General features: G+C 42.6%; 1 protein-coding gene across 5 annotated transcripts in view; it reads left to right on the plus strand.

Annotated features, from left to right (window-relative positions):
* The window catches only part of FLT3LG (fms related receptor tyrosine kinase 3 ligand), a 38652-nt gene that overhangs the window by 18278 nt on the left and 673 nt on the right, over positions 1–19701 (plus strand). For 4 of the 5 annotated variants that reach the window (XM_058180138.1, XM_058180140.1, XM_058180139.1 and 1 more), the window contains 2 exons: positions 2800–2969; positions 7813–7982. In XM_058180138.1, coding sequence (XP_058036121.1) covers positions 2800–2969; positions 7813–7836 — 194 coding nt within the window. In that variant the 3' untranslated portion in view covers positions 7837–7982. Of the gene's footprint in view, positions 1–2799; positions 2970–7812; positions 7996–19701 lie in introns of those variants that run through there. The other variant, XR_009154823.1, reaches the window with a different exon arrangement.

Consider the following 19701-nt stretch of genomic DNA (forward strand, 5'->3'; position numbering starts at 1 on the left):
AGGCAAGTCGTTCCACTTATTAATTGTTCTAACTGTCAGGAAATTTCTCCTTAGTTCTAAGTTGCTTCTTTCTTTGATCAGTTTCCACCCATTGCTTCTTGTTCTACCCTCAGGTGCTTTGGAGAACAGCCCGACTCCCTCTTCTTTGTGGCAGCCCCTGAGATATTGGAACACAGCTATCATGTCTCCCCTAGTCCTTCTTTTTGTTAAACTAGACATGCCCAGTTCCTGCAACCGTTCTTCATATGAAGAACGGTTTTGATTTTCGGCAGGGAGGGGAGAGGGAAATGGTTCTGTGTGAGCGATCGGCGAGCGTGTGCATGTGCATGCAGCTACATTTGCACAAGCGGTGTGCGTGTGCATCTGCCGCTCACTTAAATGGAGCACATGCACACACTAGCCATTTCCACAGCCCAATTGCAATTCCCTCACGGTCCACTAGTGGGCCATGGCCCACAGGTTGGGGACCCCTGTAATATAGTCTACCATGTCAGATTGCCCCACCCTGGTGCCCTCTGGACTTCAAATCCAACATTGATTGAAGCCAGATGATGTCTCATTTCAACGTCTCAATACAGGTAGTCCTTGACTTACGATCACAATTGAGCCCACAACTAAGTAGAAACATTTGTTAAGGGAGTTTTGCCTCATTTTACGACCTTTCGTGCCACTTCAGTTGTTAAGTGAATCATTACAATTGTTAAATTAGTAACATTGTTAAGAGAAACTGGCTTCCCCATTGACTTTGCTTGTCAGAAAGTCACAAAGCTGATCACATGACCCCACAACACTGCAGCTGTCAATAAATATGAACCAGTTGCTGTGGATCTGAATTTTGATCACATGACCAACGGGAGGCTGCAATGATCATAGGTGTGAAAAACGGTCATAAATCATGTTTTCAATGCTATTATAACTTTGAATGGTCACTAAATGAACTGTTGTAAGTAGAGAACTACCTGTAGCCTGTTCCTTGGTGGCTACAGCCACAACATCCCTGCAGATGACACTCACAAAGTACCATTTTTGGGCACCGTGGAAATCCTCAGATCCTATCCTGAAGATAGCTGTGGATTCTCCTAGCATGAGTCAGGCCCAAATACAGCAAAGATACATGGTGGCTCCTTCAAGCTATATTCTATATTTTTTAATACCTTAGACAGAACCTTGCCAGACTGAGGATTCTATTATCTACATTTACAATATACTCTGTGAACTATTAAGAAGGGTCTTTCTTCACCCTCTCTCTTTCATACATGATATCTGGGCTAAGTTGCCTCTTACTCTTCTGGAATGCAGCCTCTCCCTTGTGGGAGGGGAGATCCACCCACCTCTTCACTACTTTACATCACATATGGTTTTGCAGTATTGGAAATAGCACCTCACAGATGCTATCAGAATTGCCAGAGAGAAGTCTGATATCAAACTGGATGGAAGATCTTTCCTATTTGGAGCAGGCCCTGATTACAGTAATATGACTGACCTGGAATATTGTATCTCTGATTTAGTCACTCTGAACTTCACTGACCATATTTAGTTCCGGCTATTCTTCTGGGACACGCTTTAATCTTCCTTTCTATCCCACCCTCTTAAGGCACACCTGTGTTTTTTTTTAACTTGTCTTGATTTCTACAGGAAGTAGAGGCTCTAATAATTCTCAGCACCTATACTAAAAGTCTTATTATTATTTTTGTAAGTGATTTAATTGTTTGTTAATCTTAACAAGGAATGTCACCACCACAATCACATGGCTGGCAAGGAAAAAGGAGCAACAACTAGTATCAAAGGTTTAAAATCAGAAGAACAAAGTTAAACCTTCAAAATCTATTCACAGCTGGATACCATGGAGAAAGAATGCCTAAACCCCATCCAAGATAGACTGAAGTCCTTTGAGAAGGAAATCCATAATTTATCTCATGTTCCCACCATCCAAACTCCTTTAGTAATTGGACATAGAAGAGGGATTATTCCTGTGATAATTTACGAATCTAGAAACAGTAAACACTTATCATTAAATATGCTACCTTATTTCTCTATCCCTTTTCACAAGGCACATGGCAATGTCACATATCTTCAGGCAGGTCAGCCAGTAGAACTTGGGGTACAAAATATTATACTAAAATGTGACTGATTGAGTGATTTATATAATATATAAGGTTATGTTAAAATGGATGGACAGTTTGTGGGTCAGCACATCGAGAAAACTGAGCTGTTGTCTTAGCACCATGTTTCTCAAGCTTGGTGACTTTCAGAGGTATGGCCTTGCCAGCTGGGGAATATTGGGAGCTAAAATCCACACCTTTGAAAGTTGCCAACGTTGAGAAACACAGGGTTTCAGCAGGTTTTGACCAGTTCTGGAGAACCGGTAGTGGAAATTTTGAGTAGTTCAGAGAACCGGTAGTAAAAATTCTGACTGGCTCTGCCCCCATCTATTCTCTGCCTCCCAAGTCCCAACTGATGGGGAGGAAATGGGGATTTTGTAGTAACCTTCCCCTGGATTGGGGAGGGAATGGAAATTTTACAATATCCTTCTCCTGGAGTGGGGAGGGAATGGAGATTTTACAATATCCTTCCCCTGCCACATCCACCAAGCCATGCCCACCAAGCCACATCCATAGAACTGGTAGTAAAAAAATTTGAAACCCACCACTGAACATAACCAATGAGTTCTATGAACAGATTGAAAATTTAGCATGTGTATGTATCCCGCCATTGTGTCTTTCCTCTGAATATCATTTACTTTCTGCTCCATCCTCCCCACCCCTTTGTTACCAGCTGGAATTTGATCTGCCCCTATAGGTCAGTCTCTCTCTGTACTACAGAATCTTCTGTTACCCATCAACACTTCTGACTGGAAGCTAGAGAAGAAACAGTCATTTCAGCCAATCTCCCACAAAAGTACTTACTGGTGGTTACTCTTCCCAGCTATCTTGGTCTGTCTGCTCATCAGTTTATGGAAAAAATGCCAGGTAAACTCTTATAAGAAACGGCTTCAGGTAAAAATGCATAACACAACAATAGCATGTGAAATAGCCTTGGACTTTATCTTAGTTACAGAACTGAAATTTATTTAGTTTTATTTATTTATTTATTTTGTCAATTATATATAAGATAACAGATAAAAGTGTAAACATAATTTGGATACATGAAAAGAGTAAGTAAAAAGGAATATTAGGGCAGGGATGGTAGGCACGCAGGTACACTTATGCACACCCTCTTAGGAATGGGGTGAGGTCAACAGTAGACAGTTTAAGCTTAAAAGTTTTTGGGGTTTGGGGAAGAAACTGCAGAGTCAGATAGTGCATTCCAGGCACTGACCACTCTGTTACTGAATATTTTCATATTTTCTGCAATCAAGTCTGGAGCGGTTTACCTTGAGTTTGTATCTATTATTTGCTTGTGTGTTGTTGTGGTTGAAGCTGAAGTAGTCATTGACGGGTAGGACATTGTGGTAGGTAATTTTATGTACTATGCTTAGGTCAGACTGAAGTTGGCATAGTTCTAAGTTGTCTAAGCCCAAAATTTGGAGTCTGGTGGCATAAGGTATTTTATTGCAGGTAGAGGAGTGGAGGACTCTTCTTGTAAAATATCTCTAGACTCTCTCGATTGTATTTATGTCTGATATGCAGTGCAGGTTCCAGACAGATGAGCTGTATTCAAGAATCGGTCTAGCAAATTGTCTAGCTCTAGTTAGTAGTACAATATTATCAGAGAGAATTTACAGGCAGAAAGTGTTCTGCTCTTTAATATTGTCATTGAAAGATCTGGATGAAGAGATAGAGAAAACTAGTTTTGTAGATGACATTTAATTGGATGGGTTCCTAATTCCCCAGAAATAAAATTCACAAATGCTGTTTGAGAGAGTGGTGAGATGGACTGCAAGTAACAGAATGAACTTTACTAGAGATACATACAAAGTTCCTCACTCAAAAAACACAATTCACATATAGCGGATTGAAGACACCTAGCTTGATAATCGTATTTGTGAAAAAGATCTTGGAATAATAGCTTATTGCAAAATGAACATAGGCCCATACTTTCATAGAGCAACCAAGAAGGCAGATTCAGTTTTAGAATCAAGGCCTGACGTTGAGTCAGCCTTCCATCCTTCTGAGGTGGATAAAATGGTGATCCAGATTGTTGGGGGCAATATGGTGACTCTGTAAACCACTTAGAGAGGGCTGTAAAGCACTGTGAAGTGGTATATAAGTCTAAGTGCTATTGCTATAAACACAAGTACCATTTCCAAATCATAGAGAGTATTATTTCTTTCTTGCAATGACCACATACAGTACTATTTTTCTTGATATTTGCCTATTTTCCCATCCTCTACAAACATACATACGTTTATCGGATTTGCTTATTCACTATGTATGCATAATACATAAATATAAAGGATAACTGTAATTTGATAAGCCTCCCCCTTTTAGGCATTTTCATAAAAACACAGTTCAACCATGCTTTAATTAGGATTGGCTTCTCCTGTCCATATGGAGTAATTCTATTAATTGCACATACAGTATTCTTTCATTTTTATTTTAGTTATTTACCTTACTTTATTGTCATTGCACATGGTACAATGAAATTAAATGCCATCTTCAGTGTACATTATAACTATAAAAATAAAAACACAAACATACATCCTTTACATTCTATGTAATTGAAATTGAAAACCCGATATTTCACTATACCATGGAATTCAGTATGGTTATTGCCCTGGGATAGAAGCTGTTTTTCAGCCTATTTGTCCTTGTTTTTATTATCCTGTACTGTCTACCAGATGGTAATAGTTCCAAAAAAGGGTGCCCAAGATGAGATGGATCTTTAAGAATGTTTTGAATTTTCTTAAGGCAGCGGGAGCTATAAACCTCTTTCAAAGACATTCTGCATTTTTACTCTGTTGAGTGTAACCCATAACTTGCCAGTTGGGGCAGGTTATAAAAACTGTGAACTGAACTGGATTGCAGAAGAATATAATTAGAAACCATCATAATCCTCATTTTTGCTCAATTTCCCCTGCCAAATGTAAAACAATTCTAACTTATCTGTTTCCTTCTTAGGTATTCAATTGGATATTTTACATGGTACATAAACAAGGGGTGAAATCTACTTACTTACTTAATGGTTCAGAAGTCACATGTGCACGCACACCCTCTGTGCATGTGCAAAACCTTTCTGTGCATGTGCAGAGGGTACAAAACCAGGAAGTAACGACAGCCGGGCAAGCGATCAGAGCCTTGCACTAAGATTGCTACCGGTTCTTTGAACCTCTAGCCAAGTTCACTACCGGACCGGGCAATCTAGTCCGAACCAGGATTGCCTGCTTCACCCTGCTTATCTCTATGACTAATATGGTTGACTGGCACGCTTCCAGGACATCCCTTACATTTTTAAAAGATATCCTCTCCAACAAGCAGATAAGCAGCAATAGATAAACAATTAGAGAGGAAATAATATTCTAATTAAAGAGCTATAAAGGAAGAAGTCACACCCCACCAAGATTGAAAGGGCAAACTACTACAGGTAGTCTTTGACTTGCAACAGTTTGTTTAGTGACCATTCAAAGTTACAATGGCACTTTAAAAAGTGAGTTATGCCCATTTTTCATTATATAACCATTGCAACATCCCCGTGGTCATGTAATTTACACTCAGCTTGGCAACTGATTGATATTTATGACAGTTGCAGTGCCCTGGGGGTCATGTGAACATATTTTACGACCTTCTGATAAACAAAGTTAATGGGGAAGCCAGTTTCACTTAACAACTATGTTACTAATTTAACAACGGCAATGATTTATGGCCACAATTGGGGCCAAACTTTCCGTCGCTAAGCAAGGTGGTTCTTAAATGAGTCCTGCCCAATCTTTTTTGTCACAGTTATAAAGTGAAATGCAGTTGTTAAGTGAATCCCTGGTTGACTTGTCAGAAGCCAACTGGGAAGATTGCAAAAGGTGGATCAGACCCCAGTTGCCAAATGCCTGCATTTTGTGACCTATGGAGATGCTGCAGCGGTCCTGAGGACCTATCATGTCATTTTTTTCTATGCTGTTGTAATTTCAGCCACTAAACAAATGATTGTAAGTCGAGGACTACCTGTATATTTATGATGCTCTATACCAGTGATGGCGAACCTATGGCATAGGTGCCAAAGTAGGACACAGACCCATCTCTCCAAGCACGCCAGCCGTCACTCGTTTTCTCCTGGGTTCTGGCACGCACATGCGCACAGGCAAGCTGGTCTTCACGCATGCGTGCATGCCAGAAACTGGAAGACCAGGTGACTGGTGTGTATGTTTACACTGGAAACTGGAAGCTCAGCTTCCAGGCACGAGTGTCATGCCCCCTTCGGAGTCTGAATCTGTGGCAGAAGATGAACTGGAACAAGAACTGACAGCAAGTGAGAGGGCAGCTCCATTGGCCTTGGAAGAAACTGGGGAAGGGCAAAGTCAGTCCAGGCAAGGCTGTTCGAAATTAGCAAGGCCTGCAGACAGGGAGGAAAGACAGAGCTCAGATGAGGAGCAAGAACCACCCTCTCCTGACGCAAGGGCTAGGAGAGTGCAGAGAAGGTGGGATAAGTGCAAGTAGAGAAGGCAACATGTGAGGAGAGTGCCCCACCCAACTTCACCAGCAACAACTGACAGTAGTGGGTTTCAAATCCCGTCGCTACTGGTTTGCTTGTGGATGTGCACTTGTGGGTGGGCGGAGCCTTCTGCCTCCGCTGCTACCAGTTCGCCCGATCCAGAGCGAACTGGTAGCAACCCACCATTGACACCTGGGGAATGAGACTTAAGGAGATACCATGGAGAGGGGCATTTGTCGGGAACAAGCACTGAGTTCCTGAAGTGTTATGTGCCCAAGACGTTTGAACTTGCCAAGAGTCCTTGCATTCCTTGTTGGCATTTGGAGTAATTATCTGGATCTTCTGCTCCCTAAACTCCTTGTTTGGCTCTTGTTTTGCCAAATGTATTTGGGATTTATTGCCATGCAGCCTTGGTGCAGACAGGGCTGGGATGGACTAATTGCACCAGATGCTGCTTGAGGTTTATGTGCAGTTTGTTCTCACTCTGCTTTAGGGCTTGCCAGTAGCGTTTGGGGAGATTTGGAGCAATAAAGGGGCTGTTTGAACTGCCAGCTGTTATTGTTATCTCTGTGCTGTGCCCTGGGTCATCACCCGCGTGCATGCATGCCGGAGAACTGCTCTTCTGGTTTCCGGTGCTCCCGCACATGCGCACGGAGAAACTGCTCTTCCGGTTTCCAGCACTGTCCCCTGTGCGCGCACGCTCCCCTTTCAGCACTTGGTGCCAAAAATGTTCGCCAACATTGCTCTATACCTTCATATAAACAGATTTGACTAAACAATCCCATGAGCGAATACCCCTCCATTGGACACTAAATTACGATGCTCATCAAAATTTAGCACATTAGGAAAAATACTAGATTAGATATGCTTTTTCTCTAAGTAAAAAGTGCTATTTTATTTAGAAAATTGGAAAAAAATTGTGCCTAAACGTCATAGAAACAAGTCAGCTAAAATTCTGCTTGCTGACATTTTCTCTGGGCACAGAGAATGTGAGAAACTTTCCTGCCTCTTATTGGTGCAGTAGATCAATGTTTCTCAACCTTGGCAACCAAGATATGTGGACTTCAACTCCCAGAATAGCTCGGAGGAATATCTGAAAATTGAAGTCCACACATCTTAAAGTTGCTAAGGTTGACAAATACTAAAGTAGATTGCTTGACAGATTGTATCTGCCCCACGTTTTCTTTTCCTCAATATATTTTCCCTCTCTTGTCTTTTTATCTTTTTCAGTGGTCCTCTTCGAGAGCAATTTAAAATTACCACATCCCCGTGGTATGGGATCTACATCACTCAGCATCCTTGAGCCTGTTCTATCCCACTCCTAGCCTTTCTCTTGAAGAACTAACCTGGAACAACCTGTCCGAGGGGCTGCTGTCATGAGCCATGAGCTTCAGTTGTGGCTCCCACCCCTCGGTAGATGCTGCATCTTTCTTGTTGTAGTGTATAGATAGTCCTCAACTTATGACTGCAATTGGAACCAGAATTTGTGATGCTAAGAAAGGTGGATGTTAAGTCAATTGATTTTACATTCTTTTTTTGCCACGGTTGTTAAGCAATTTACTGCAGTTCTTAAGTGAGTCGTGCAGTTGTGAAATAAATCCAGCTTCCCCCATTAACTTCCATGTCAAAAGACAGCTGGGAAGGTCACCAATGATGACCACATGTTGCAATCGTCATACATACAAGCTTGTTACTGAGCACGTAAATTTTGATCACGTGACTGTGGGGATGCTGCAATGGTCATAAGTGCAAGAATAGGTTGTAAGCCACTTCTTTTGGTGTCATTGTAACTTTGAACGGTTGTTCAACGAATGGTTGTAACTCGTGCTTATATGCAGGGGTGGTATTCACTTACCTTCGCTACCGATTCGCAAAGGTGAGCATGCACACCTTCTGCACATGCATAGAGCATCAAAAATGGGATGTGATGACGTCTGGGCGGGTGGGCGGAGCCTCCCACAACTGCCGCTACTGGTTCGCCCGAACCAGATAAAACCGGCTGAATACCACCACTGCTTATATGCTATGTGCTGTATGTGCTTACATATATGAAAATGGAGAGAGAGGGAGGGAGAGAGGGAGGGAGAGAGAAAGAGATTGTTAAATATTTTTTTATTTTATAGAAATAAAAGCAAATGTTTAGTAACCATAGGAAAGAGGAACTTTCCAGTGCATTTTTGTTTAATGTGACCAGCTAACATGTATTGATTGATGTCTTACCGGAATCAAGCAATAGACAGCCTGTCGTAGAATCGTCTGTGGAGAGCAAAATCTGAGACAGTGTTTCTCACCTTCATCAACTTTAGCAGGTGTAGATTTCAATTCCCAGAATTTCTCAGCTAGCACGGAATTCTGGGAGTTGAAGGCCATGCATCTTAAATGTTACTGAGGTTCTGACATAACATCTTTATGCAGCTCGGCCACCAGCTCCTACAGCAGCCGAATCAAGAGGAGGAGGAGGCATGGGAGTTAGGGTCAGCATCAAGGCAACCTGAGAGCTCAGAGGAGGAAGAGGGAATGGAGCTGGCAGAGAGAGAGATAGAGGCGGAGCCTGGGTTGTCTATCAGCCCTCAGATGGAGAGTCAACAGCCCCCAGGTGTGGAGGGGGCTGATGAGGAAGAGGAGGAACAGCTGGGTCCAGTGACTGACGTGCGTATGTGCAGAAGGCAGAGGAGAGGAGAGCAGTGGAAATCCATGGGCCGATCCTTGGGACAGAAAAGCACTGCTGCTAGCAAAGCCCCACCCTAGCTCTGAGGATAAAAAACGGGTTAGAGATGAATAGATGTGGCAGTCAGTTATTCATCTTCCTGCTGGACAGAATTGTTAGCCTGCAGTGAAAGAGAAACTTTTTGCCGGGGCTGTTGGTGCTCTTAATAAAGGAATCATTGAGTTAACTTCAGAGGGTTTATCATGTTTAGGGAGTTAGTCAGAACACAATCATGCTAAAATGAACATCTTGAAAGGCAACTAGAGCGATTCGTTTTGGACGGACAATTCAGACCAGATAGGAGAAAAGTCGGAATTTGTGTATTATTTTACTGTCTCCTTGTGATCACTCAGAATGCGCAGCCCAGATCTGATAGCCCTGTTCATCTCACTGCTGACAACTTTTTATAAAGGAGGCAAAAGGATGCTGAAGGATAACAAAACAATAATAAATAAACACAATGGCAAATCATGGTCACAGGAGGTCACCATAAATATGGGTTGGTTGCCAAGCACCCAAAAGGAGTTCACTTGACCAGGGGCAGCTTTCAGAATTTTGAATCTGACTACCTTTTTTTGGATCCATTATAACCAATCGCTAAGTTGCCAGTCGTAAGTGGAGGACTTCCTGTAGTTACAAAATACATATTAAATGCAGTTCCTAGTTAAGGAAGAAACATCCACCATAAATGCACTCCTACAAGGTGACTAATGCAGGTAGTCCTTGACTTATGACCACAATGGAGCCCAAAATTTCTGTTGTTAAGCGAGACATTTGTTAAGTGAATTTTGCCCCATTTTATGACTTTTGTTGCCCTAATTGTTAAGTGAATTATTGCAGTTGATAAGTTAGTAACATGGTTGTTAAGTGAATCTAGCTTACCCACTGGTTTTGCTTGTCAGAAGGTCTCAAAAGGGGATCCCATGACCTTGGGACCCAGCAATGGTCATAACTATGAACTAGATGCCAAGCATCTGAATTTTGATCACATAATCATGGGGATGATACAAAGGTCATAAATGTGAAAAATGATCATAAGGCACTTTTTTCAGGGCTGTTGTAACTTTGAACAGTCACTAAATGAACTGTTGTAAGTCAAGGATTACCTATAGGTGTCATAATATTGATGTCAATTCTTAGCAACCACATAGATAGATTTTCTTTGTGATGATCAGTCCCTAATTTGGTCCATCAGACTTTCCCATAATTCTCCCATCACCACTGTGCTTTGCTGTCCTCTTCTCCTTTCCTTCCATCCTAAAAATTATCCATGTTGATATTCATTATAATTTTCAAGGAAAAGGAATTTTTAGTCCAGCCATTCCTCATAACTTAAAGAGTCTTTTCCCTTGGGAGACCAAATCTAACTTCTAACTGAAATTCCCTTTAGTGAAAAACTGTCCAATTTTCCATGGCAGAAAAAACAGATTAAACCCAAGATATTCTTTCTTCACCTTAAGACATATTGCTGGAAAAGGTTTTCCTGATTATTCCTGATGATTTTATATAATAATTCATTCTGTCCCAAGTCTTTTATCCGCATAATTAGTATCTGATAACAATCTGGATTTCATCATCCACAACTGATTTAGCTGTGGTTGAAAGTCATTCAAAATAAATTTTAGGAATGTTTAGAACAGGGTTCTTCAACTTTGGCAACTTTTAAGCCTGGTGGGCTTCAACTCCCAGAATTCCCTAGCCAGCTTTTTTTAAAAACCTCTGTATTGATATGTATGAATGATCTTGGGAGTCATAACCTACAACAGTGGTGAAATCCAATTTTTTTTAGTACCGGTTCTGTGGGGATGGCTTGGTGGGTGTGATGTGGCTTGGTGGGCATGTGGTAGGCATGGCAGAGGAAGGATACTGCAAAATATCCATTCCCACCCCAATCTGGGGCCAGCCAGAGGTGGTATTTGCCGGCTGTCCAACCGACTCAAAATTTCCGCTACCGGTTCTCCAGAACCTGTCAGAACCTGCTGGATTTTACCTCTGGCCTATACAATGGTCTGGTAGACAAATCTGAATCTGAAAGAGGGATTGAGTTGGAGAAAGCATCACAGATGGGTGATCCTCCCTAGTTTTGGTGAAAGTAAAAAGTAAAGGTGGGAAGAGATCCCACCTCAGACTTGCAAGATTCTGTTACTTTCCTCTTATAATAAAAGTAGTGTTACGAATCACAGTTAGTGCTTCTTGTGAAGATTTCCTGAGCAAATAACTGGTTAGCCTGCTTATAAATTTGCATGATAAATTGATGCTAATATTTTGCATGAGTCATAACTCAGGGAAATGAGCGATGGAAATGTTTCATAAATAGCCATTTATGAAATGGAAAACATCTCTTTAGCAGGAGAATAAAAGTAAGGCAGTGGAATTCTTTCCAAATAGCCATTAATATAGGCAATAAATTTGGGGGTCACTTTTGCATATATCATCTGGGCATCATTCTTTTTCATTCATATAAAGGCAATACACATTAGAATGACTGAAAAGGGAGAAAATTCACTGTCCCCTCCTACTTAACTAGCAAACATAATTTTCCTCTTCCATTACACAGCCATCTCCTACATACTGCATTTTAACAAAACTAATCCTTTTTATAAATTTAGTCATGTGTCCATCAGATTTCCTTTCACTGATTTCTCCATCCAGCTATTGCTTTATCTTCAGAAACAGTGTTTATGACATTCTGCTATGACATTAGGATTGGCTCTTCTCTTGGTGTTTCTCTTACTCCAGCAGGAATCAATTCTGCCATGACCCACTCTGTCCCATAACAGATGTACACATGTAAGAGAATTGTCTGATACATTTCTAGCCAACTGTTTCTTCACATCTTCCAGAGAAAAACATCTTTCTCAGGACAACATTTTCCTGAGAATTTCCTGAGAGGTTTCATCTTTTGATTAGTTCAAGAGATTAGTAAACTAAATTTGCTGCCTTTTGAAAAGAGCAGACATTTGACTGACAACCTGAAATCTTTCATAATGCCTTTTGTTTGGTAGCTAATTGGGATGAGGTTAAATCACCTGGTCAGTTTGTAGGCGTAGCTCAGGGATTCTTAAAATTGTTGCCATCACAACTTTAATCTTAATGAATACACCTGCACTAAATTTCCAAACACCAAAATGAACACAAACGAACAATGGAAACAATACAACAAAACTTTGGAAAAAGTATATTTATTTGTAACAATATAACTGATAGTATCTTGATACCACTCCTTCACTCTGTTTGCATTAAAGGAGGTACACCTTAACTCTATTATACTCTTCCAAAGTTTTAGGTGTGAGTTTTTCAGTAATTAGATTGCAGTAAAAGTAATCCATTAATTTGCAGAAGGGATGAATTACACTTTGTTTGTGCTTTGGTTTAAACTTAGCCCATGGGATAGTATTTTAATTAAGCTGTTATAAACTAGTTCAGAACTTAAGCAAAGAACGAAACTGGCATTTTCCTCAATGGAAAGATCTCACCCATCATCAGTTTTCCCAAGCTGATGTCTTCAGATGTATGAGAGAACAAAGTCCACATTCAACACGATCAAGGCTTTGGGGACATTTTCTTTAGGGAAGGCTGCCTTGCATAGAGATGCCATCTCAGTGTTTGGGCTTTGCTCTTCACATGTTTAAAATAACTGCCTTCATGATAGATTATATGCTGTGATAGATTTTGTCCAGGATAAATCTGTCTCCAACCTGGTCAGTCAGGTCTTATGTGCTTATTGCCAAAATAATCGAATATATACACCATGTTATCCTCCTCTTCTCATTCCTTCCACCTTTCCCAGCATTAGAGCCTTCTCCAGAGAACTAGATCTTCACATGATGTGACTGAAGTAGGACAATTTGACCCTGGTCATTGGTGCCTCCAGTGGGAACTCTGGATTGAACTCCTTTAAGGATTACATATTGGCTACCGCCCCCTATAATCATCTTTGGAATGTCATGTTTGAGGATAGGAACAAGCCCAGATAAAGTCTAAACTCCCACGCGTTGCAAGTTGGGCTTGTACATAGTTCCTCTACATCTTCAGTAAGATGCTCCTCAAGAAGCCCTCCCTGGACCCAGCTATTTTGGGTAATTATCGTCCAGTCTCCAACCTTCGCTTTGTTGCGAAGGTTGTAGAGAGTGCTGTGGCGCGACAGCTACCCCAATACCTGGATGAAGCCGTCTATCTAGACCCGTTCCAGTCCGGCTTCCGACCCGGGTACAGCACGGACACAGCTTTGGTCGCATTGGTGGATGATCTCTGGAGGGCCAGGGACAGGGGTTATTCCTCTGCCCTGGTTCTATTAGACCTCTCAGCGGCTTTTGATACCATCGACCATGGTATCCTGCTGCGCCGGTTGGGGGGATTGGGAGTGGGAGGCACCGTATATCGGTGGTTCTCCTCCTATCTCTCTGACCGGTCGCAGACGGTGTTGACAGGGGGGCAGAGGTCGACCGCGAGGGACCTCACTTGTGGGGTGCCGCAGGGGTCGATTCTCTCGCCCCTTCTGTTCAACATCTATATGAAGCCATTGGGTGAGATCATCAGTGGCTTTGGGGTGAGATACCAGCTGTACGCTGATGACACCCAGCTGTACTTCTCCACCCCAGGCCACCCCAATGAAGCTGTTGAAGTGCTGTCCCGGTGCGTGGAAGCCGTACGGGTCTGGATGGGGAGAAACAGGCTCAAGCTTAATCCCTCCAAGACGGAGTGGCTGTGGATGCCGGCACCCCGATTCAGTCAGCTGCAGCCGCGGCTGACTGTTGGAGGCGAGTTATTGGCCCCAAAGGATAGGGTGCGCAACTTAGGTGTCCTCCTGGATGAACGGCTGTCGTTTGAAGATCATTTGACGGCCGTCTCCAGGGGCGCCTTCCACCAGGTTCGCCTGGTTCGGCAGTTGCGCCCCTTCCTTGATCGGGACGCCTTGTGCACGGTCACTCATGCGCTCGTTACCTCTCGCCTGGATTATTGTAATGCTCTCTACATGGGGCTCCCCTTGAAGTGCACTCGGAGGCTCCAGTTAGTCCAGAATGCAGCTGCGCGGGTGATAGAGGGAGCTCCGCGTAGCTCCCATATAACACCGCTCCTGCGCAGACTGCACTGGCTGCCTGTGGCCTTTCGAGTGCGCTTTAAGGTGCTGGTTACGATCTTTAAAGCACTCCATGGCTTAGGGCCTGGGTACTTACGGGACCGCCTGCTGTTACCACATGCCTCCCACCGACCCGTACGCTCTCACAGAGAGGGACTTCTCAGGGTGCCGTCCGCCAAGCAATGTCGGCTGGCGGCCCCCAGGGGAAGGTCCTTCTCTGTGGGGCTCCCACTCTGGAACGAACTTCCCCCGGGTTTACGCCAAATACCTGACCTTCGGACATTCCGTCGCGAACTGAAGACGCATCTTTTTATTTGCGCGGGGCTGTCTTAAATTGAATTTTATCTTTTATCAATTTTTAAACGGGGTTTTTAGTATGGAAATTTTTAATTTTAGGCTAATTTAAATAAGTTTTTTAAATGGTATTTTAATCTGTATATTGTATTGTTTTATCTTGCCTGTACACCGCCCTGAGTCCTTCGGGAGAAGGGCGGTATAAAAATCGAATAAATAAATAAATAAAATAAAAATAAATAAGAAGTCAACTTTTTTTTCTTAATATAGGTTCATAGTGACTAGTCAAACGTTGTCCTCCCTTCCCCAGCTGAAATTGTCAAAGAGTTCTTTCAGTTTTCCCTTCTAGGTTAAGTGAAAGAAAGAATGGTTAAACTGAGGTATTTTTGTTCCCACCATTCCAAGAGTAGACATGCCAGATGGGACAGTGTCAAATACAAATGGGGCTCAAAGAAAAGGTCAATCAATGGAAACCATATGTTCCCTTAAAGAGCAAAATAATTTGCATGTACTTTCCCAGAACGGAGGGGAGTGAAGAAGCAAATTGGATCTATCAGTCAGACATCATTATGATCACTATCCAGGCAGCACACTTGTTGCCAGAGCTGAAGAACAGATTGAAATCCAGAGAGTAAATTCTTAAACTGGTTTCGTTTTCAAATGGTTTCATCAAGGGAGGCCAGGAATTTAAGGCTTTCATGTGGCAGAACCTTATGAAGGAGAATAGTCGGTAATATTGCCAGTTGTAAAATAGCAGGATATTCCCCTTTGGGTCGGGATCTGTATCTGCTTGGGGTTACCTCTACCGAGACAGCAACTGTTTTTGTGCACGGGAAAAGAGTTTGGTCTAAAGTTTGTCTGTCTGTTGGGAGCTTAGCAATGGACTTGATCAGATAATGGTCAGGAATACCTCCAGCATGTTGCTTCCAGTACAATGCCAAAGTGGGTTACATCCATCTAAATTCTAGAGCAGGAGTGTCAAACTCAAGGCTTGGAGGCCAGATCCAGCCTGTGGGGTACTTAGATCTGGCCTGCGGGGGGAGCTTGGAAACAGCGAAGGACTGGCCCACAGAGCCTCAGCCAGCAAAAACAGAGCATGGGAGGACCACCACGTGCATCCCTCCTGAGCTCCATTTTTGCTGGCAGATGATTGCAGGAAGCCAAAAATGGAGCTCAGGAGCCTGTTTTTGCTGGCAGAGTGCTCAGGCCACCACAGGGCCCCCTGACATGACTGACATCAAGCTGGCCATGCTCACCCTGGCCACAGACACCCTCCCCCCCCCTCCCGAGGACAAACACAACTCTGATGCGGTCCTCAATGAAACTGAGTTTGACACCTCTGTTCTAGAGGGAGGGGGAAGATTGACAGGAAATATGGGAGGGGGAAAGATACAGATATTCCTCGACTTAACAACCATTCATTTAGCGACTTCGGAGTTTGAAGTTGTCACAGCACTGAAAAGGGTGACTTACCACCAGTCCTCGCACTCATGGCAATTGCAGCATCCCCACAGTTGCATGATCAAAATTCAAATGCTTTCAATCGGCATGTATTTATGATGATTACATCATTCTGGTGTGATGTGATCATCTTTGGTGACCTTCCCAGCTAGTTTCCAACAAGCAAAGTCAATGTGGGAGGCTGTATTCATTTAACAACCGAATGATTCACTTAAGAACTGAACTGATTCAATTAACAACCATGGCAAAAAAGATTGTAAAATCCAACATGACTCACTTAACAACTGCCGTGCTCAGCAACGGAAATCCTGGTCCCAATTGTGTTTGTAGGTCAAGGACTACCTGTATACAAGTAAGTTATATAGCTACACATATATTCTAATAGCCTAATTTAGGAAAGTGGACTGCTTTTTATCACTGTTGGGAACCCAGCCCTTCAGGGATCTGCAAATTCATCGTACTTCCTTCAAATCAGATTCAAACCCTTAGCCAGATTTTTCCAGGTTGAATAAAATAAGAAAAGGAGTTGTACTGGAGGAAAGGGGAGCTGCTAGAGAGGAGCTGGGCCTCAGATGAGATTTCCAAGATTGACTGGAGACAAGCACTCCAGTTTCACAGGGCTTCGTGGCACCTCCTTGGTGTCTGGTCCTGTCTCAGGTTTAGCAGGTTTCTCTGGTGACGTTTCAAACCCAGGAGAGGGTTCTTTGAGATCTGGGACCGAGAGGACCTGCATTGGTTTAAGTTGGATTTGTGTTAGGGTTGGGTAGACATAACCATCTGTTTCATTGAAGAACCAGTCATAATGCTGAGGCCTGTCCAGGGAGAGAGCTGAAAAGAAAAGAAGAGAGGTGGAAGTTAAAGAAATATGTGTAGTCTATCTATCTGTTTAGCATTTCAGGTCTGGAATGGGTTGGGGCATTTAAAAAATTTACTACCCGATATGGGTTCTCTCCCAAAATGACTGTTGAGTGGGCTTTCCCATTTATAAAACAGTTGCTATGGAAGGCAAAAATATATGAGAATGCTACTTGAGACCCTTCCTGGATTTTCCTCCATCCCACTTATTTACACATTGTGATGATTGTTGTCAAATGATCTATCTAGGTACTCCTACTTAATAAGGCATTGCCCAGTAAAATGCCTCTGTTATAGAATGGGACAACTCACTGTAACCATCTCGCCATGGCCAACTTGGCACAGTCATCTTGCCCTGACCAATTTGCCACAAGACAACTCAGTATGACCAACTTGCTGTGGAAAAACTCGTTACAGGACAATCCATGCAAGATAATTCAGTGCAATAAATGCTATCCACCATTATTTCTTCTACACTATTTCCATTGACAAAAATAATGTAGAAGAAATACTGGCGGATAACATTTATTGCGTTGAGTTATCCTACTTGAAATTGTCTGCAGCGAATTGTCCCATGGCAAGTTGGCTGCACAGAGTTGTCCCATGGTGAGTTCGCCATGGTAACTTCTCTGTTATGATATCCCAGTGCTTATAATGCTTGTTTGGGACTTATATCAATGTCTTTTTGGTACCTGACAAAGACCTTTTTCTATTTATAAGATTTGGTACAGAAACATTTTTATGTTCTTAGTTTCATTCCTGTATCTATAACTGGATGTTTTAATTGTATAGTATATCATCCCTTAACAACAGTAATCACAACCGGAATTTCCACCACTAAGTGATGTAATCATAAGCGGGATGTCATGTGACTGCATTGCTTAATGGCAGCAATCCCAGCACTCCCCATTGCCATTGTTAAGCAAGGATCATAAGCCACAGTGGTGCAGTGGTTAGAGTGCAGTACTGCAGGCTACTTCTGCTGACTGGTGGCTGCCTGCAATTTGGCAGTTCGAATCTCACCAGGCTCAAGGTTGACTTAGCCTTCCATCCTTCCAAGGTGGGTAAAATGAGGACCCAGATAGTTGTTGGGGGAATATGTTGACTCTGTAAACTTCTTAGAGAGGGCTGTGAAACACTGTGAAGCAGTATATAAGTGCTATTGCTATTGCTATCACACAAGTCTCAGGCAGTTTGCAAGCAGGCAAGCAACTGCTGCTGGGCAGAAGAGGGTGTGCAGGTGTCTGCCAAGCCATGGAATGAGCATGGCAGAATCAGGGATGGTTCCTGCCAGGAAAGGAAAAATGTGAGAGACTTACCAGAGTGACCCATGATCTTCGTTGCTGACTTTATTTGTGGGAAGTCAACAGGGAAGGTCATAAGTGATGATCACCTGACTGTGGGATGCTGCAAGTGTTGTGAAAATCAGTTGTCAAGTGCTAGATCAAGGTCACCTGACCAGAGGGGTGCTAGATCTGCCAATAGTTTGAGGACCAATTTAAATACCACTCATTCAGCACTGTTGTAACTTTGAATGGTTGTTGAACCAGTGATCATCAAAAGTCTATGGAGATTCTCAATCGTCCAGGTTATGGTTGTCCCAATGGTGCTTTTTCCGAAAGGCAACTGGCCTCCCTTGGTTTTTTGTTTGAAAGCATTTTGGTTCTCATCCAAGAAGCTTCTTCAGTTCTGAACTTCTTGGATGAGAAGCAAAACGTTTCCAAACAAAAAAACAAGAATGTGCAGTTGCCTTTTGGAGAAAGCACCTTTGGTTATTAAAAGAGGAAGACTTGTAGACCCTTCCTACCACCACCACCACCATTTTTTTTCAACCAAAGGCTATCAACAACATTGATGAACCAGAAGCAAGAAGTTTGTATCTCATGGTGGGACCAAAATACAGGGGAAGGACATCGACAGCGCCCTCTTAAGTGACCCTTCCCATCCCAAAGGACCTGGGGAACAAGTTTACCAGGGTCATCAAATGCATCCTCATTCAAGCGATGGTGTGTGAATGGTTCTTTCTTGGATCCTCGACTGTGGGCACAATAGATTCCCACGAAAACACACAGCAATATACCACATACCCAGAGGAACAGAGCTATGGCATTCTTGGATATTCCTTGAGTTTCCCCAGCTTGACCTTTACAGGGAAAAAAAATGCTTGAGTTCATATACAATATACCAAACTAGGGAAAAAATGGTATCAGCTTATATACTAATGCTTCAGAAGCCATTGCTTCCCTATGTTGGCTAAAGGTGCCATGTGATTGTTTTGGGCATGGGGATCTTCAGAGCAACCCTATTTTATTAACCTGGGTTTATAATCAGAGAGAGTGCTGAGTACTGGTTACCAGTTTTCATTGAATGCAACCGACCCAGCCCAATTGCACTTTTTCATTTTTGAATAAAAGCCAAGAAATCAAACACAGTGCTTAGCATACTGAATAGTCTTAAATCTCTCTCTCCTTTCTCGTTCACCTGACTAAGCCACCCATCCTCTCTGTGCTTTCTCCAGGGACGCACATTTATCTGTGGGATGCAATTGGTTTTGGAATAATATGGTACAATAATTCAAATGGTGGAGCTGGATGGGGAAATGTTAAACTTGATCTAAGATTTCAATTAATGATTATTTTCCAGCCATGTATTGAATTATCTTGTCTTCTATTGTCCCTAGATTATTATTTTTGAGTAACAATGGGATCTGACTAAGACTTTT

The sequence above is a fragment of the Ahaetulla prasina genome, chromosome 4 (genome assembly GCF_028640845.1).
Source record: "Ahaetulla prasina isolate Xishuangbanna chromosome 4, ASM2864084v1, whole genome shotgun sequence".
Classification (NCBI taxonomy): domain Eukaryota; kingdom Metazoa; phylum Chordata; class Lepidosauria; order Squamata; family Colubridae; genus Ahaetulla; species Ahaetulla prasina.